Source organism: Anabrus simplex, chromosome 3, assembly GCF_040414725.1.
Source record: "Anabrus simplex isolate iqAnaSimp1 chromosome 3, ASM4041472v1, whole genome shotgun sequence".
Classification (NCBI taxonomy): Eukaryota; Metazoa; Arthropoda; class Insecta; order Orthoptera; family Tettigoniidae; genus Anabrus; species Anabrus simplex.
The window spans coordinates 109,598,630-109,620,532 of NC_090267.1; the positions used below are offsets into that span (position 1 = coordinate 109,598,630).

General features: G+C 38.3%; 1 protein-coding gene across 1 annotated transcript in view; it reads right to left on the reverse strand.

Moving 5' to 3' along the window:
• The window catches only part of LOC136866675 (C2 domain-containing protein 5), a 559,159-nt gene that overhangs the window by 204,484 nt on the left and 332,772 nt on the right, over nt 1-21,903 (reverse strand). The window contains exons 17-18 of the mRNA XM_068226804.1: nt 11,681-11,826; nt 3,574-3,699 (exon numbers count right to left, since the gene is read on the reverse strand). Coding sequence (XP_068082905.1) covers nt 3,574-3,699; nt 11,681-11,826 — 272 coding nt within the window. The remainder of the gene's footprint in view (nt 1-3,573; nt 3,700-11,680; nt 11,827-21,903) is intronic.

The window sequence follows — 21,903 nt, forward strand, 5'->3', positions numbered from 1 at the left end:
ACGACAGTTCAAAGATAGCCCACGTGGTTCTTGCCATGTGCTTGGAAGAAGCCTAGTGATCCTCCAATTAGCGTTCACACCACGGATGGATACATACGGATACACAATGTTCTTTGTTTACATCAGGTTCGGTTCTCTCGGTGACGGCAGAATATATATTTCTATTGTCAAGTATATTACACTGTATTATACAATTTCATGCCAAGCAATGTTTACAAACTTGATCCTAGAGCTATTTAAATTTTTCTTCGAGTTTCATAAACATTTAAAAACACAGTGCCATTAGCACATAAGTTTACTGCTCTCCAAGAACTTACGCCTGGCTTCATTTATATGATTGATCCTCAACCTCTTCAAGATTTTAAGAACTTTCTTTTACACACAGTGCTACTGCTAAAAGTGTTATAATACTTCATGAACTACAACTAGTGGAAAATTTATACTTAACCTATTATTTTCCTGTGCATTGTTTTTTATATTACATGTGATTGGCTGATGATGACCCGGAACAGTGGTTGAAACCGGTACAGCTTACAATCAACTAGTAATGAAACATTACATTTCTAATTCTACATGTATTGAAAAGGTTGATACATTACATACCTTCTTTCAATTTAATTGGAAATAGCCATTCCAAAATTTATCCAGACGTGAAAAAAATTAATTTTTTAAACAATTTATTTTACGTCGCACCGACACAAATAGGCCTTACGGCGACGATGGATAGGAAAGGCCTTAGTTAAGGTCAGACCAAGCATTTGCCTGGTGTAAAAATAGGAAACCACAGAAAACCACCTTCAGGGCTGACCATTTTCTTTATAGAACAGCGGTCACCGGGTATTACTAATCAACTCCAACATCCCATTATACCGAAAATGACTGATCACATTCTGTGGCAAACTTTTCAGTTTTCTTACTCAAACAGCATCACCTAAACAAACTTAACTGTATATGTAACATGAAAACAACGCTAGTAGAGAAATGATAACCTTCTCGCTACAAATTTACAAGGGAACAGAATTTCCTAAATGCATCCAGATGCAAAAAAATATACACTAAAGTCTGAAATGAGAGATGCACTCAGCCATGTGTTGAAACGTATCACATTCTTACTTTATTCCAGTCGGCGGCAGCGGCGGCCGCTACTCGTTTTCGAGAAAACATTTTTCTCCTGCAATTCTTCCTAAAGTCTGTTGGTTCTGTGGAGATGTCGCCGATGACTGATCGAGCCAATATTCGCATGAAACATGCAACCACACAGGTCACATCTAAAGGTGGCTGGAGGATGCGGTTGGATCTGACATTTCTGCTTTTCATGGGTTTCAATTTCTTGCCTGCATGAACAGTGAGACACTTTCTGCAGTAGCTTTGTGCCAAAGAACATGATTTGGTGCAGTTGTTGCCTAGGTGTTAGCAATTACATTGGTGCTATTCATAGTCTACTTAAGCCAGTCTTTATAACGCTTCAAAGGAGCACCTTGAGGCCTTTTGCCATGACCAATCTCACCGTAGAGAACTTGTTTAGGCAGTCTGCTATTATTCATACCAACCTATCTAAGCCAATGAGTGATGATGAATTAAGTAATCGTTTACTTCAGCCTTTATTTCTAATGAGTTAATAACTGCTATCGGCCATGTTATTTATGCATTTTTTACAAAAACACATTCTCCTCTTTCATTTTGAATTTTCTTTACACAACAGCAATTGATGGGTATTACTAATCGACTCTGACATCACCTTAGAATGTCAACGAGATGAATGTGCTTACAACTAGTGCACAAAGCAAGAAAACGATACCAAAGATGATCGATCATATTCAATATAATTGTTGGAGTATATAAATATTGATACTGGGAAAAATAGCACAAACTTATTGCTTGTAATAACGGATGCATCAGTGATGCGGTTCTCACTGTAATAGAAGGATAATACACAGTTTAATATAGGAATTTTCAAGGAACAGGAAAAACTGTATGAAGTCATGTCTCCAATGCCGACTGCCGGTCTATGTGCATGTACATACAGTAGTTACTGTATGTTATGATCGTGGACTCAGGAGTCAAAGAGTCAATGTACAGTCACTCCAAAACAGAATACTGTATGAAGATACCTTGACGTCAAGAGCCGGGCTGAGTGGCTCAGACGGTTGAGGCGATGGCCTTGTGACCCAACCTTGGCAGGTTCGATCCTAGCTCAGTCCGGTGGTATTTGAAGGTGCTCAAATACGTCAACCTCATGTCGATAGATTTACTGGCACATAAAAGAACTCCTGCGAGACAAAATCTCAGGATCTCGGCATCTCCGAAAACTGTCAAAGTGGTTAGTGGAATGTAAAACCAATAACATTATTATTATTGTTATTATTATTATTGACAACAAGAGTACGCTCATTCAGTTTTGGAGTGACTGTACATTGCTTTTTTTTAAATCAAGTTTTTTTTTGGCGGATGGATAATCTGCAGAACGGTTAATTGAGGGACAGATAATCGAAAAATCTTTTGCATGACCTACATACTCATATTGATTTATGAACTGAAAACAAGGGTAATAAAATACACAAGAGCAGAATGCAGGCCAATGAAAAAAAAGTTTCAAAGGAGTAGAATAGTGAGGGGTTGAGCAATTCACGGAATTAATGGAGGAGTTGACACACAATAACACAGAAAGTTCACCATTACTGCGTTATGGACTATGGATCATAAAGAGAACGAAAGAAGATTGAGCAAGTTTACTATGCAGATTGGAGCACCTAGCTGTTAGCTTAAATTTGCAAGATGCTGGCTTCGAACCCCACTCTCAGCAGCCCTGAAGACGGTTTTCTATGGTTTCCCATTTTCATAGCATGCAAATACAGGGGCTGTCAAATAAGACAATGGTCACTTCATTACTAATCCCAATCCTATAGAAAGAAACAAAAGACTAAAGAATATGAAAATGGAAGGACAGAGACAAAGTACAATCAAGACAGATATGCGTATAACAAAGATGAGGAAGCAGTATAAATGAGGAAAAGGTAGATATCATTTCAACTGTCAGTCATTAATCATTGCCCCCAGAGGAGTGCAACAGGCTTCGGCAGACGGTACAAGTCCCATCCCTGCCGCTAGATGGGGGCTTTAATTCATTCCATTCCTGGTGCTGTCAAATGACTAGAAACTTTCTTTGTTTTCATGTTCATGATATGTTGGCGAGTTCTGCATTCTGAACAGACACAGCCAAGAACTGTACACTGCTGATGGCAATGATGATGAAGATAATGATAACAGTACAAACTAGCTGGTCAACATGCACTGATTAAAAATGGGGTATTTCCAATATACATCTCAGAAATTACACGAAACATGAATAATTTTCCATAATATACAAAGATACTTTGTGAAAATATTTAAGTAGTCAAGAACAGTGGATACAAATATGGGGATTGAGAGTCCAAACTGCAAATATCACAGCATGCTTCTGTTAACAAATGAGAAAGTATTATTAGTAGAGAAAGTTGAGAGCAAGTCTCGAATCAACCCCAAGGCCTCGGACTCCCAGAAAGTATTATTCAGTAATGTTAAGAAAGTACACACCTCGCGAATGCATGTGCTCTCCCGTATGAAGAAGAAGTTCAAGTTTCCTAGGTAACGTTCTATTTTACCACCAGGCACATAAGACAGAGGAGTGATGTCCACACCATACCGCTCTTTTGGAGGAGTCTGCAACAAAATATTACAATTCTCAAATTAATAAAATATTAAGTTTCAAATTCAAGAAACATTGAAAAATTGATGAATACCGTATAGCGTCCCTTGCAGGTGCCTCAACATTACAAGATAAATTATTTAGACAGTATAGTTATCAAGAGACAGCATGGGCAGGAGTCTCACTTGAGAGTGATACATGAGCCTAGCATGTGTCACGGTAGAGATAATGAGTATTTAATTTATGTAGAGCAGCCCTGTCCAACGCGGCGCCCGCGGGTGCCATGGCGCCCGAGGTGCCCTTTTATAGCGCCCTTCGCAATTAATTTCTAAATTAAATTATATTTAATATTTGAAAACAATCCTTTTGCATTTAAATAAATATTCTTACTTTTCTCTTAAAAATACCGTCATCAAAGTCAGAAAATTTGTTACATCCATACCTCCAAATACACAAAGAGCTTTGAGTAAGCCACAAATGTGATCTAGGCCTAACTGACTCATGTCCGCAATTAGTGAAGAGATAGAACAAAGGTTCAGAAAGACAGCTATTCTACATGTAAGTAGTTGCGACAAAAGGGAAATCCTCCACAAACCTCTCACTGTGGGGGGGGGGCTAGCGCCAGGTATAAAGGCCCTCTCTACTCACGGAGCCAAATATAGCCGCATATTTATTCTGCCAAACAGAACCACTTCCTTATTATTCACTTGATTGCAATGCCATAAACTACCTACCATGACAGAGTTTCACCGGGACGACAATGGGACACCCAATTTGCCCACAAAGTAACTTTAATCCCAACAAAGCTGTGACGTGAACAATGAACAAACGATTTATGAAAGTCTTGCAATTGGAATGTTCCCAGTTCCTAGCTTTCAGGCAAACATTCAGTATTACTTTTGAGCTTATGCAGGGCTTATGGAATACGTTTTGAGTGCCTTGTGTTGTGATAAGTTGTACATTCAACATGTTTCGTGTGCTTTTTTCATTACTATTTAAACTTTAACTTATTCAGTTTATAATCAGGTATATTTCATTAAACATAACTCTTCTTAACATGGCTAAAAGGCAAAGAAATTATAACTTTAACAGTGAATGGGGGGACTAGTATTGCTTTATTGAAAACAAAGGAAAGTCTGTGTGTTTATTGTGTAATGCTAGTGTGTCTGTTCCTAAAAGAAGTAATATACAGTGACATTTTTTGACTAATCACAAAAAATTTGACAGTGAATTTCCTTTTAATTCCGAACTAAGAAAAAACAAAGTGAAAGACCTAAAATCTAAATTAGCATTGCATCAATGTGCGTTTAAGAAGCCAGTTCAGCAAACGCGTAACGTGACAATAGCTTCTTACAAAGTTTGTTACATCCTAGCTAAAAGGAGAAAAGCTTTCAGTGATGGGGAAGTAGTGAAAGAAGCTATGCTGAATGCTGCTGAATCTCTGTTCGAATCTCACAAAGATAAATATGAATTGATATCTTCAATCAAAGGACTTCAGTTGTCTCACCAAACTGTTGCTAGGCGGGTTGAACAGATTTCTAATAATATGGAATCTCAATTACATCAGGATTTGAAATCGTGTGAACATTTTTCACTCCAGTTTGATGAAAGTGCTGAGACGTCTGACACTGCTGAGTTGTGTGTATTTGCTAGAATGGTTTTTAATGGTTTTACAGTAACGGAAGAATTTGTCAAGCTATTGCCACTTCATGGACGTACTAGGGAAGAAGACATATTTAATGCTTTCGTTAAATTCACCAAAGAGAGTAACCACTGTCAAAGCTTGTCGCTATAACAGCAGATGGGGCACCGTCTATGACTGGTAGAAATAATGGATTTCTTTCTCTTTGCGCTAAGGGTGAATCATTTCCAAAATTTCTTTCTTATCATTGTATTATTCACCAAGAAGCTTTATGCGCAAAAGTTTTAAAGTTCGATCATGTCATGAAAATTGTAACTCATGTCGTGAATTATACAAGATCGTCATCTACTCGTTATCGATTGTTCAGAAATATTTTAAGTATGTCAGATTCGGAGTACGGTGATGTCATCCTTCATGCAGACGTAAGGTGGCTTAGTAGGGAGAAAACACTCGAACGGTTTTGCTGCCTGTTGGATGAGATACAAGACTTGGCTAATCGAATTAGCATTCTTGGCAGACATCACCTCAAAATTAAATGAGTTAAATCTTGAATTGCAAGGAAAAGATCATAATATTTCAGGTATGGTAAGAATAGGGAACATGCATGATCCGGGGTTTTACTTAAAAATATGCTAATCTGATTCAAAATTGCATGCAGAATTCAAAAATGTGATCAGAATGTACAAATAATAACTCCAAACATGATAAAAATCTACGAAAATGTCACGTCACGCAAGTACGCGATCTCATTGGCCTGACGTCATCGTACAGGTTGACTGAATTAGCAGACGAAATAACACATAGTGTGCTGTGAGAAGCAGGATAGACTTCGCGTATTTCTACTTTACGTTAGTGTCTAGTATCGTTAAATTCGAGGTCTATACATTGGATAATAATCTGAGTGGTATATTTTAGACTTAAAATGAATCCTGCGCAGACAGTGAGGCAGAAAACTTATAAATGGTGTAGAGTTCCGATGTGCAATAGCACAAAGCATACCATAAACAAATTGTTTATAAACGTTCCAAGGACGCTAAAACTAGGGAGAAATGGATTTTGGCGAGCTGGAAAAATGCTGGTGATATATCGGAAAGGTCTACAGTTTATTTTTTTGAAGATTTTAACGTAAGATGAATTTGTTTGAATTTTCAAATCACTTTTCCATGTCTGCTGTTCTAGTGGTAAAACTTTAAATTTTAATGTATGATGCTTTATTTAAATGCTTCAATTACATCTTGGAATATGAAAGTAACAAACAGTGCATTAAATAATGCTGATTATTAAAGTATTCTCCAAACCTAACCTATGTTTTGGGTGATCCATATCAAGATAATAAATCAAAGGGGTTATGAACCACTTGACAGCTCTAATTCTACCAATATATCTTGGCATGGGACAGTTGTGTAACTCTTTATTGAAGAGCTTAATTGGTAAAGAAATTTAGGCTATATCTAAATACTCTATAATGTAACAAAGAATAGGCGTGTACATCATGAAAGGAAACAACGTGAATTTAACAAATGTATAACTCTACACAAAACCAATGCTTGTCTGTTGGGGTCTTATAAGTTAACAATGCTCAATTATAATAATTATCATAATATTAATGAAATAAATAACATAATTGCACACAGGTGAAAATAGTGATGTAGGTGTTTAAAATATTATCCAACTTAGCCTAAGTTTTAGGTTATACAAGCCAGGTCAATAAATCGAAGGGTAAAAATATCGCGCGAGTTGGCCGCGCGGTTAGGAGCGCGCAGCTGTGAGCTCACATCCGGGAGATAGTGGGTTTTGAACCCCACTGCAGGCAGCCCTGAAGATGGTTTTCCGTGGTTTCCCATTTTCACACCAGGCAAATGCTGAGGCTGTACCTAAGGCCACGGCCGCTTTGTTCCCATTCCTAGGTCTTTCCTGTCCCATCGTCGCCATAAGACCTATATGTGACGGTGTGACGTAAAGCAAAAAAAAAAAAAGTAAAAGTCACAGCACCGAAAGACATTCCTGTATTGAGCGACTAAAATGTCACCAGGACACTTTTCTTTCCTGATATGCTCAGCTTGTTAAAAGCCAAATGTAATTAATGTTATTGGCTTCACGCCCCGCTAACTACTTCTACGATTTTCGGAGACGCCGATGTGCAGGAATTTAGTCCTGCAGGAGTTATTTTACGTGCCAGTAAATCTACCGAGACGAGGCTGACGTATTTGAGCACCTTCAACTACCACCGGACTGAACCAGGATCGAACCTGCCAAGTTGGGGTCAGAAGGCCAGCACCTCAACAGTCTGAACCACTCAGCCCGACTTGTGAAAACTAGATGAAGTCATATTTATCTTTATCATGTTTAACTTTTTCCCTCCACAAATATATTTAATTCTCTTTCATGGGTCCTGGAAGAGGGTAGGCCAGTTGTCCCAACCATAAATATATTTTTTTTTGTGAATGATAGATTATAGCCCTATAGTACTATGATCTTTCTTTCTTTCCTTCTTTCTTTCTTTCTTAATCAGTTTATCCTTCAGGGTTGGTTTTCTCTCGGACTCAGCGAGGGATTTCACCTCTACCACTTCAAGGGCAGTGTCCTGGAACGTGAGACTTTGAGTATGGTGATGAAACTGGTGAGGAGGGCCATTACCTCGCCCAGGCGGCCTCACCTGTTATGCTCAACAGGGGCCTTGTTGGAGGATGGGAGGATCGGAAGGGATAGACAAGGAAGAGGGAAGGAGACGGCCGTGGCCTTAGATGCCTGGAGGAGAAGTAGGAAAATACGAAAAACCACTTCGAGGATGGCTGAGGTGGCATTCGAAACCCTTCTACTCAGTTGACCTCACGAGGCTGAGTAGACCCCGTTCCAGCCCTCGTACTATTTGTTTTCAACTTTCATGGCAGAGCCGGGAATCGAAACCGGGCCTCCGGGAGTGGCACACATTAACCACTACACCACAGAAGCGGACTAGTACTATAATGCAACCTATATGTTTATGTTAGTGCTGAAATCCGATTTCTTACTTTACTAATGCTGAAAGCCCGAAAATGTAATGTTATTCTTTAATAGGGGAATCAGTCTAGAAGGGAATGTTGAAAGTGATGTGATATCTATCCAGGTTCGTTGTTATCCTAATACTATGGGTTACAGTACATTGCACGTATATAAAAGACGCCACTTACAAACTTGCTTGTTATCCGCGAATTTCTGCGGCCACAAAAGTCACTATTTTTCAAGAATGATGACATTTACACATGATAGATTGTCTGATTGTGCTGTTTTGAACCTTTCTTCTGTCATTTTGAAGTTATTCGCGATCATGAATAATAAACAATCGGCTTTTAGCAACGGCTGATGCACAACGGCCGGTAGAGCTCCATGCGGTACTGGATCGTGACGTCACAGCGCGCCGCTTACGTCAGAGGCCGTTTCACTCGCCTTGCGGAAAGGCACTATTAAATATTTTTTTAATGGTAGAAAACAAGGCAACATACCACAATGTAATACGTTTACGTACTATTTCATTGGTGTACTTTTCAAAAAAAATATTTTTGAAAATGATGCATGTTCCCAATTGTCAATGCATTTGAAAAGAAACTTAAGGTATGGATTGTCCATTTAAATAGAAATTCCCTTTCACATTTTCCAAATTTGAAATCTATGGCAGATACAGTAAATGGCGGCAAGCGTATTTTTTCATCTCTTGCTATACATCTTGAAACTCTTGGGTCCGAATATGGTAGCAGATTTAGCCAGTTTTCAATGCTTGAACCAGTGATCATGTTTGTCAATAATCCCTTCGCTTCTGTTGATGTTTGTGAGCTTGGAGGGAGGGTGTGTAAAATATTCGAAAATTATAATCCTGAAGAATTAGAAATGGAAATTTTAAGCCTTCAGTCAGACCTTTCATTGAAATCCTCCTACGCAACATGTGGCAATTTCTGGACTCTGGTGGACGTTAAAAAATATCCCATTACCCGCAGTGTTGCTCTGAAGATGCAATCTTGTTTTGGTTTAACCTATTTTTGTGAAGTCGCGTTTTCGACTATGAACATAATAAAAAACAAACACTGATCCTGCCTGACAGACTCACACCTGGATTACGCGTTAAGAGCAACCTTTCCAGTTACACACCAGACTTTCCTCAACTTGCAGCGAGCATGCAGTGCCAGGTTTCACATTAATTATCTGAGTAAATATATTTTCATGTATTTTTTTAATTCTAGATTTATTATTATTATTATTATTATTATTATTATTATTATTATTATTATTATTATTATTATTATTATTATTATTATATAGTTGTTGTAGTACCGATAACAGTAGTCGAATTAGTGGAATCGCACCTGGCGCCCGCATACCCTTAGTTATCATGTGAATGTGCTCGCGTAGAAACGAACATTGGACAGCCCTGATGTAGAGTATATTCTTCTATATGCCATTGCTGACAGGACCTAGTGTATACAGTGCACTATGTCTTCTGTTATAGGTTAGAGCAAGTTTTTTACTTTCATAGATCTGTCTCTGTCTTATCCTTGGCTTTGACAATATGCAAGTGATTGAGGTATGAGCGATGCTAGTAATGCCAATCCTTATGCAGCCAGTCCCTGCTACGAATGGTGTGAAAATGTTGCTCATAGGGTCGGTTGGTGTACGCATTTCAGTGGACTTGGCAGACTGATATGTAATAGCAACTCTGGCTCAGTGAGGAAAGCAATGGGAAACTAGCTCACTCCTAATTTCCCTAGTACGCCTCTTCAGTGATGCCTATGCTATCTATGACAGCTGAAGGCAGAGCTGTTGAGGATCCCACCAGCGTTAGCGCTGACGGACTGAACATACACATTCTTCTATACAGCATATTTGTACTTCTTCTTAAAACAACAATCATCACCACCAGTAAGTCGTGATTTAATTACAGGTATTTCTCATAATCAAAATGAATTTGACTTCTTATTAACACATTTGCTTGAATTATTCTAATAATTATTATTATTGGTTTTATGTCACACTAACTACTTCTACGGTTTTTGGAGATACCGAGGTACCGGAATTTTGTCCTTCAGGAGTTCTTCAATGTGCCAGTAAATATACCAACCCAAGGCTGACATATTTGAGCACCTTCAAATACCACCAACATGAGCCGGGATAGAACCTGTTAAGTTGGCCTAAGACCAAGACTCTATTGTCTGTGCTACTCAGCCCGGCTTGAATTATTCTGTGAATTCTCTTTTAGAAACATCCATTCTGGCTATGCGTAAAAAAAACAATGCAGTTTCATTGGCAATGACAGTACTGTTCAGTGCGCACGAATTGATTATAATTATGAGCCACGCTTTTTCGCCAAATGTCGGCATCATCAGTGTTCATGGATTCTGCTTCTCCACCTGTTGCATGATACTTTGGCGGGTTTTTTTTTTAAGCGCTGAATACAAAATAACTACGATTTCACTTGAACTCGCAACTATGAAACACACTGTTGAACACACTGAAGTGAAAGAAAGTGTGGAAAACCACCATTGCACGTTCCAGAAGACGCATTCTATCATGACACGGATAAATTTTGAATTTAAATTACTCTGTAAATTGCTATTTAAAAAAATGTAAATGTAGTTTTAAATTAAAAGTCTGAATCATTTTCCATTTAAATACGACATATGGGGGCAGTTTTCTTCCGTCTGCGATTACACAAAGCATAACTGTACATCCAATATCGAAAACATGCCAGCCTTAACGCAAATACCCCAATTTTTTTAAAAATATGCGGGGATTATTCGCATAAATATGGTATTTGCCAGTGAGTTATCCATATAAGTATCCATATTAAATACAGAACATTATATTATATGAATATTGTAAATGCACCTTGTTGGATACATTTTGGACATAGCTTTTTCCACGGCAAATGAAAGGTTTAAACTGTGAATCAAGAACCAAGTTGGATGTTGAACGCAGGAAGGACTGGACTAGGATGGGGATCAAGATGGAAAGGAAAGAGAACTGGGGAAGTAAGTACACACCAACCAACATGCCGGAGCTCAGTGACACGGAAGGGTACAGGGACAGGATTAGGGAAGCACCGACACATGTGGCTAGAAAATAATCAAACTGATCCTTTTGCGAAATGTCTGTAACAGTGGGTAGGGTAGCTTATTGGCCTGTGCACTCCTCTCTATCTGCCATATTTCCAACCACATGCAGACAACAGTTTTTCAGCAAAAAAAACTTAGCTTCCACAGATTCCACTTACATTTTCCTATTTACTTTTGAAATCTGTCACTTTGGCTCAAATCTCCAAATCGAATAATGAACTTTAAATAACATTAATTATTTTAAATCCCTATTTTGTCATATAAACTTACATGTGGTGGTTTGAAAAGATGTGCTTGACCTGAACGAACTGGAACAGGGGACTGCGGCCGAATAATTCGATATGCTTGAATGTGTGCAGGTGCCGAATTTTCAACTACTTGGTCCTCCTCTAAACTGAAGATCATGTCACTCTCATCTGGAAAACAGGAAATCAAATTAATACAATTTTCAGTAAACAAATGTCTTCTTTAACTACTTCAAAAGAAGGGAAGTTCTAGGAGTGAGTTGCTAATAAAGAAGCTCTGAAAGACTGTAGACTGAAGAAAATGTTAAAAGGTTGTGGGTTCGGATCCCACTGGTGTCTGGTTGGCCATTTTTGTTCTGTATTTAACATCTCTTCAACATGTACTAAATGTACGTAACACGACCTAATAGGCTGAAAGTCTGTTTTGATTATATCAGTTTTCTTTAATTTATTGTTGCAAATTCGTGTCGTCTTCCTGAGGTGGTGCAGCTCTTTTCAGGCACACCCCCAATGGACGTGAGTTGCATGTACCATTTCAACCACATACCAGCCCTCCTGCCATTCTTAAATTTCTGCCAGTACTGGGAGTCGAACCCAGGACCCCGAACCGTTACACTAAAGAGGCGGACAATTTATTGTTAATAAACCTAGAGAAGATGACAGAGATGTGATCATTCATAGACACTGGGGTTCACATTTAAATTTCTGGCAGTACTGGGAGTCGAACCGAGGCCCCTGAACCGTCACACTATGGAGGCGGACAATTTATTGTTAATATAATAATAAATTTTATTGCACACAATGTGCGTACAATGTGCGCACAGTGGCCATGAAACTTTTCCAAGTCAAAGTGCTACCAACGCTCACATACGGATTAGAAGTAATATGGGAATACCTATCATGTAAACAGCTACGAGAACTGGAAAGCATGAAACCGAGATACCTTAAGAGGGTCCTAGGGGTATCTAAATTCACCCGATCCTGGTACGTATATGTTTTAGCACGGGAAACCTTCTTGATAGAAGATTTAAGACTACAAATGCCTCTACAGCAAACTCCGGCATATGAGGAGCTGTTAAGAGATCTACGAGAGAAAAAGGACTCGATCGAGGAAAGCTTTTACAGTACAGAAGCACTGATAAATAAGGACTGGATGAAAGAGGAATATGAGTTGAGACATTTGGTGACACACTTTGCAATACATGGCTTTCATCACCGTTTCTGTGCCAAGAAATCCTACCACCGGGGCCAGCCAGGAGTGTGTACATATATTGTGCAATGAACAGTGTGATACATATCACGTAATGAAGTGCAAGAGGAGAACAGTCTCTCTGAATCAATTTTGCTCTGAACAAAGTTCTCCTTGAGTGATTTCTAATTTACTTGATGTAATATGCAAATTTATTGTTAATAAACCTAGAGAAGATGACAAAGATGTGATCATTCATAGACACTGGCGTTCACATTTCAAACTAAAATAGTAATCAAATATATGTCTATCAGTTGTGGCTTGTGCTGAATTTTGTTCTGAATGCTGACACCCAGTCCCTTGTAGTAAGTGTAATAGACAAATCTAAACTCATACTGCATATGGGAAGTGGCACTGAACTCTTATGCATTCGTCCTCCAATCCCACAGAAACACCCAATGATTCCTCCTCTTTCCTCTGAACTTTTGAAGTTCCCAAAAATGTTGAGAAGAAATACAGGTAAACATACATCTCAATTTATCAAACATCTTGATTTCGAGTGACTTCGACAATATAAATAACTGACTTGTAAAGAGAAATTATTAAAAAGGTACAAAAAATAAAGCATTTCTTCCCCTTACCGTCAAATGGGGTGAACTTGACCGCCGAGGTGCAGTTAAAAACATATCAGACCGAAAAATTGGAAAATGTTTCTTAACTATGTATTGTCCCCTTCAAATTTGGCCTATAATAAACATTTATTTTATATTCAAGAAAGAGGCTATTATTTCATTAGCACGGGTGATATATTTCCAGTCCTGTGTTATAGAGACGTGCTCCCCTGTACGGAACCGGTTCTCACTCGCCAGGAGCAAAGTATTGATTTTATATCGACCAGTCAGCTGTGTCATACAACCCACTGGGAATGTCCGAGGTCACCCCGATGTAAACTGCACATGCCAGGGTCTTCGAATGAGAGTACTTTCGAGAATTGTAATGGCCTATTAGGTGTAAGACGATGGCCAATTACGAGTCAATGTGGTGACACACCCTCCTTGAGAAATGCTTAAATACCCAAGTTTTCAGAAGAAACGCTCTCATATTTTACTCATGCCCTTACTCTGAATTATTCACACTTTGCGGGATTTACGACGTAGACACGCTGTCACTGGACTCGGCAATATTTCTACTCGGCAGTACAAATCAACTATCTTCTTATAGTACATTATTCAACGAGTCTGGCAGATTTTTGCAGGCTAAGTTACGTGTTATTCATCTCTAAAACTCGACGTGATTGTGTGCGGAATATCTTCTAATTTTTTTTGTCAGTTTCAGCCTCCAATGTACTAGAAGAAAGAAGAGGATCGCCACGTGGTTATTGGAGTTCGTCAAGATGTTTCAACGATCTGAAGAGGAGACCTACAATATTTCTGCATTGGACTTCACTGCTGCAATGGTGTATTAAAATATAGGTGATATCTAACATGGGGAGATAACGACGGAAGCAGATAACCAACAACATGTGATCCAGAAATTCCAGATCATTGGCAGAGATCCAATTTCATCATGCATTTAAGTACCCTTTTCTAATGTTTTATCTGTTCATCTTTGTAGAAATAATGCTTACTTATTCATTAGTTGTTGTATTTCTTCTAGATTCACAGTAGTATTTAATATTTTTATCCTTCTTTCACATGGGAAATGGTAGTGTTGTCGTCGTGTGTGAGTGATTATTGGATTCTAGAGTAGCTAGGATGTGCGTGTCTTCTACGATTACTCTATTTATTTATTTATCGTATGGTTTACAATCACATCACAATAAAAGTATTTTAAAATTATTTTCACGTCTGAACACATTAAGTCAAAATGTCAGATTGGTATCTCTAATATAATTAACACCGTTTTGAGTAGCCATCAGGAACTCGGCTGAATCTCCTGAGAAGGCTGATAGAGGGCATTCTTGGATAATATGCTGAACAGTTTGTCTTTCAGCACCACAACTACACTCGGGAGATGGAATTTTCTTCCATTTATAAAGGGAGTCTGCACATCTACCACAATTAGTTCTGATTCAGTTTAGAGTACACTAAATTTTTCTGGCGAGCTCAAAACCTGGTGGCTTAGATGTGACGCATGGCATAGCTTGCTGTTCTGATGTTGCAGAGGTCTTCCATAATTGCTTCCAGCTGTCAATAATGTTGAATTTACTTTCAGCAAGCTTCCTTGCAGTATTCAATGGAGGGTGGCGAGAGCGAAGTATCTTCCTGTTAATAACAGGGAGGTCAAGATGTACAGAAAGAGAAGAATTGTTGCACATATTATTGTACACCTTGATAAGTGCTTGTTCTCTTCTCACGGATGGAGGAGGTATGTGACTTAATGATTGCAGCCAGTATGTTGGAGTACATCTGATTGTCCCTGATATTAAACGCATGGTTTGGTTGAGCTGAGTATCAACAAGCTTAACATGAGCTCTGTTTATCCAGATTGGAGCACAATATTCAGCCACGGGATAAACTAGTCTAAGGGCAGAAGTCCGAAGTGTAGAAGCTGTTGACCCCCACATAGTGCCGCACAGTTTTTGCAGGATATTACTCTAAATGTCCCATTTAGTAGTCCAGTGATATTTAAAAATCATTGTCCTCATCGATAACTAATAATTTAATTTTGAAAATATTTTCAATGTGGAAGCCATGTGGGACAGATTTACGGCATATTTGTTATGCCGGATTTCAATGTAAATTTTCTTCTAGTTGGATTTAAAGCGTGTTAGTGTCATCTGGCTTACTATCGAACTCTGGCTTACGTAAATTTAATATCTAGCACATCTAATAATAATAATAATAATAATAATAATAATAATAATAATAATAATAATAATAAAAATGACACCTCGGGTTAAATGAATGAATAAGGGTCAAGAGTTTAAATATTGCTTGATCTTGTTGTAAGATGTTAATGTGTGCTCAATTAGGATGAATATGAGCCTGGAATATGGCAGAATCCCGACAGATCATTTACTGTGTTTATTGAATTACTGAATTCATTTATTGAATTCTATTTGAAGAGTATGTGTGTGGAAAACGTACTTTCTTCAAGTGTGGAGCACGTGTTAATTGATAAATGTACAGTTGAGTAATAATAATGTCGTGACTCATGAACCATGAATGCGAAGGCTAATATTTGACCTGTACTATGTGCATTTCTGTAGACGACAATTCTTCCAGATATCAACCCCTGATGTTATTATGACCAACGTTGTGAAATTTTCATCATCTTTGACTAAGTGATCACTCAGACTTCATCACATTTCAGTCGTAAATGGATTTTTTTAACCGATACCATCATCGTAATATTTCATGTGCCTAGGGTAAAAATGAAAATTTAAATTCAAAGTCTAGAATTCGTTGTAAATAATATAAATAATTCTCGTGTTTCTTTGTGTGAATGCTGTGTGTGTGTGTTGTAGCAATTTCAGTGACTTCTGATATATTTTTGAATGTAGTTTTGACCCGGCCAGGCGTTCATCATGTTGGGTGCAGGTTATCAACACCGTTGTTTGAGTTGATCTGACTTACTGAAAGTTAAATCTTTACTAAATTTTATTTAAAATTAAGTTGAGATAAAATCAAAGTGTCAAACACCAATGAATAAGAAAGGATTATTTCACACGTCTGGACAAGGTTCACTGTTATTGTAAAGCTTGTAATGTTAAATTTTCTCAAGGTGTCAGATGTTAAAGATTAACTTCACATGTTGTTCAATCAAATATTAAAGGAAGTTTCGTGGAAATAATTATTGTTCGAGTACAATTTGATGGAAATAAGTCTGATACAGGCATCTTTAAGCAATGTTTTCCAAATGAATTTTTTTAAAGTCCAGTTCAATGGATATCACGTTTAGTTCAGTTACTCAAAGAAATTAAATTTTCATTTGAAGTAATGAATGTTGACATGAATGGATCTGATCTAGCACTTCTGTCAACCCGAAATTTTATTCCTGGGACATGTCATTGATGGTACTGGAATAAGGAATAACCCAGTCAAAATTAAAGCTATTAGTAGATTACCAAAGCCCATTCGAGTCAAACAGGTACAGCAATTTCTGGGTATGGCCCAATTTTTTCAAACCATTGTCCATGGTACACGCAGACCATCGCACCACTTCAAGAGCTGTTGAAAAAGGGAAATCGTTGGCAATGCTTCTAAATAATAACAAATTAGGATATCCTGATTTTGAGAAGCCGTTCATTCTACAGACGGATGCATCTGGTATTGGCATAGGGGCCGTACTATTTCAAGAAGATGTTGAAAATCCTGAGATGAAGATTTATCTAACATTTGTTTTAGCCACAAGCTTTGCAATCATGAGAGGCATTATTCGATTACTGAATTGGAAATGCTGTGCATTGTTTACGCGTTGAAATACTGGCAGAAAATAATTTATGGATTTCCTATTATTGTGAGGACAGACCATAAGGCTCTGACATTCATGATGAAGGCTACAATGGCATCAGAACATGTATTTAGGTGGACTATGTTTGTACAGCAATTCAACATTCAACTAGAACACCGTTCGGAAAACAGTAACCTATTAGCAGATTGTCTAAGTCGAAATCTGAACGTTGAAACTCTGGAGGTAAATCAGTTAGAATTAGTTCAAGAAGACAGCGAATTTCTCTGTAAACTTAGCTACAATAGGCAAGCTCAGAAACGTGATTCCAATTCCAGCTGGAGCTGTGGGCCTGCAGTCAACATATCGAGTTTTCAGGATTGTCTGAGAGAATAAGGAGGATTGCCAAAAAGGAATAATCATCCCAATTTTCAAGAAAGGCGTTAAGAAAGTATTGAAGAACTACAGGGGAATTACTCTGATATTCCATGTTGCTAAGATAATGAAGAGGATACTGGAAAGTAAGATAAGGTTAAGGGTTGAAAATCAGATACAGCAAAATCAGTTTGGTTTCAGAAGTGGAAGGTCAACAATAGAGCCCATTTTCATTATGAGACAACTAATGGAAAAGCAATGGGAGTATGGAAATGATATGGTGATGACATTCATTGATATTGAAAAGGCATATGACAGTGTCCCCAGGACTAAAGTTTGGGACAGTCTGGTGCAAAAAGGAATTGGACAGGGATTAATTAAAATGATCATGGCAATGTACAAGGAATGTTGTAGTTGGATGCAAACACAAATTGGCAGGACAAGTTGGTTCAAAATAACTAGTGGGCCTAGACAGGGAAGTGGTCTATCGCCAATCCTGTTTACAATAGAAATGGATGACATCATAAGAACAGCAAAAGCAGCATATGGAGGAAGAGAAATTAACATTTTGTTATTTGCAGATGATTTTGTGATTTGGGGAGAAGAGGACATGAATGTTCAAGAACAGTTGAATGTGGTGAATGAGAAGATCAAAGAATGTGGATTGAAAATAAGTGTAGAAAAGAGTAAAACTCTTGTTATGACTAGAGGGGAGAAAGAAGGGGAAGGTCAGATTAGACTTGCAGACAAGTCCCTGGAAGTAGTGGAGACGTTCAAATACCTGGGGAGTGAATTAATGGAGAATGTTCGACAGGATGCTGAAATTAGTAAATGGATTCAAACTAGAAGCTGTTTCTATCATAGTGTAAGAAACATGTTATGAGACAAAGATGTGCCAATGGAAGCAAAGCAAACGATGTACAAGATGTATTACGTACCCATAACAACTTACGGAGCAGAAACTTGGACAATGACAAAGAAGGATGAGAGTCGAATACAGGCAGCCGTAATGAAGTTCTTTAAGAGTACGATACAGAAGAGTAGATGAGACAAAATAACATACATGCATTATCGTTACAGACCGTTATGCCTTTCAGCGTTCTATCTGCAAGCTTCTGTGAATTTACTAAACGTCACCACAATCCTCTATTTGCAACTAGTGTTGTGGCCTCATTTACATCTATACCTCTTATCTTTAAATTGTTAGAAACTGAGTCTAACCATCGTCGTCTTGGTCTCCCTCTACTTCTCTTACCCTCCATAACAGAGTTCATTATTCTCCTAGGTAACCTATCCTCCTCCATTCGCCTCACATCACCCCACCACCGAAGCCGGTTTATGCATACAGCTTCATCCATCGAGTTCATTCCAAACTTAGCTTTTATCTCCTCATTCCGAGTACCCTCCTGCCATTGTTCCCACCTGTTTGTACCAGCAATTATTCTCACCACTTTCATGTCTGTTACTTCTAACTTATGAATAAGATATCCTGAGTCCACCCAGCTTTCGCCCCCATAAAGCAAAGTTGGTCTAAAAAGAGACCGATGTAAAGACAGTTTCATCCTGGAGCTGACTTCCTTCTTACAGAATACTGCTGATCACAACTGCAAGCTCACTGCATTAGCTTTACTACACCTTGATTCAAAATGTCTCTCTCTCTCTCTTGAACATTTTAAGAAACAAAATAAGGAATGAGAAAATCTGGAAAGAAATATCAGTGGAAAAAATGAATGATAGAATAGAGAAGAGCCGATTAAGATGGTTTCGGCACATAAAGCGAATGAGTGATGAATGAATGCCAAAAAAGGTGATGTAAATGCAAATGCAAGGAAGGAGAGGCCACAGACGACCACGATTGAGATGGAAGGACACAATCCAATGCAGTATTCGAGAAAGAAAGCTGGACTGGGACACAGTGTTCGAGGAGGAGTGGTGCAAAGACCGAAGAAAGTGGAGAGGAACCATATTTGCCCCTACCCGGCTACAGCTGGATAATGGGAAATGATGATGATGATGATGATGATGATGATGATGATGATGATGATGATTGACAGATTCATATTCATAGACGTTTCAATACCTGTATACAAATTTTGGAGCTGGCTTCCTTAATGAAAGGGAAATCATCATCTGATGATACTAACATTCCTATTTTCATTTTCATGACTACCTAACTTTGAAGAATTCACCTTCATCTGTACTATTATGGAGAAATATCTTCATCATTACTTGTAGAATGTTCATTCAGGTATTGATGTAATTACTTTTATGGTTTGTCTCTTCTTTCCAGCTGTATTACAAAGAGTGACAGACTACCTATTGAAACCTTTGTCGGAAGAATGTCAGTTTAAACTTTTGAAATAATTCTTCGCCACAGTGTGATGTAATAACAAGCCAGAGCAATGACTTTTCAATACAAATTGTCAAGCCAGGTTTAAAGGCCATTCCTTCCTTTCAAATCATGCAGACAAGGTCATCCCAAAGAGTATTATAGCCCAAGAGAGGAGAGGGTGTGATTTACAGCTGCACTTAGGGAGACAAGAATTAGGACATCTTAGCGACAAGCCCCTCCTCTACACATGAATTGGCCTGCTGTGCTGTAAGGTGTGCAGATCATACAGAACATTATGGGCGACTCTTTAACTACAGCTTTCTCCGATATATGGCTTTGTGTGCTCCCAAGTGTCCATCTTAGAGTAAATTAAAATTTGTAAATACTGTAAATTCAAATTGTGTTAAATTGTTAGGAAACCACCATTGCTAATGGATAAAAGGCTCAAAGATATTCAAAACAAAGCAATAAGGAAACTTATGCAATAAACTAATGTTTCAAGTCTTACTGTACAAAGGCCAATCAACAAAAATGAAATACAGACTTTAAGAAGTACAAAAGTGCAAAGCTTAATTCAAAGAGATCCTGACAATAGAATACACTACGTTTGTTAAGAAGGAAGTCATTCTTTCCAATGTTGACACGGTTAATATAACTTCAAAGCTTTTCAATATTTTTTTAAGAAGCTGCCTAGCTAAGGCATAAAGGAGTGCTCGATTCATCTGGAAGGACATAGTTCATTTCCCTGTCATAAAATCAAGAAATTTAGAAATGAGATATCCACCTCTCGAGAAGCACATGGCCTGAGGTTCACTTGGTATTTACCCCATTTCCTAACATGGGGTTGGAGATGAGGTGAGATGAAATTATATGGCCTGCTTTTATGGCTGGATGACCTTCCCAATGCTAACCCTAGCTGAGGAGCTAATGAAGATGAAGTGAATGATAATGAATGAAATTGGGTACAGAGGTGGAAGGAATTGGCTATGGTCTATGAACAGAAACTTTTCTGGCTAGCCTGGAAGTGAAAATGGAAAACCAAAGAAAGCTATTCTCAGGAGAGCTGAGCCGCACCTCATTACCTCCGTATCTTGCTTTTGTATTTTACGGATATTGCATTCTTTGTGATATCATAGGTCAGTCTGTTATGGCTGCTAAAACAGCGCCACCATTTGCCTGGTGTGAATATGGGAAACCACGGAAAACCATCTTTGGGGCTGCTGATAGTGGGATTCGAACCCATTATCTCCCGGATGCAAACTCACAGCCGCACGCTCCTAACCACACGGTCAACTCGCCCGGTTAGTATTCTCTATGCCAGACTTGATGTGTAGTTCTTCCCAATTAGACAGATGACACCTCATGTAACGGAGGATCGCCAAAGCATTTCTTTCTAGCTTACCTTTGATTTGAGTTATCTCTGGTCATCTGACCATAATACGTTTTGAGAAAAGATGGAGACGTTGATCTGTGACGTGGCTTTCATCTTGTACAGATGGTACTATAAATGATTTAAACATTATCATGGCTCTCAAAGTTTAGAGTGTGAATATGACTATTTCAATCTCGAGGTATTTATTCTAATCCTTTCTGTGGGTGATGTTTGTTCCAGTCACCTCGGCTTGCCATAGCTATGATAGTTTGGTTACAAAGAGATTCCTTGCTTAGTGTATTATTCTTTTATAATTTTGCTGCAGACTTATTTCACTGTCCTTCCTTTCATTTCATATCTGCTTATGTGTACTCATTCCTGCAAAGAGCAAAAGGTGGCACCGATCCGATTATACGTGTGTGTGATGGGTTTGCTTGTTGTTTTGGTTGCAGACCTTTTATTTCTCTGTATCTTCGACATTTTGGCTCAAGCTTATGTTCTGCATTGCGATTTAATGCTGATACTGTGTGATTCATGTTGACCTAGATGTACAATATCAATACGTGTTTTGCGGCGTGTAAGTTATTT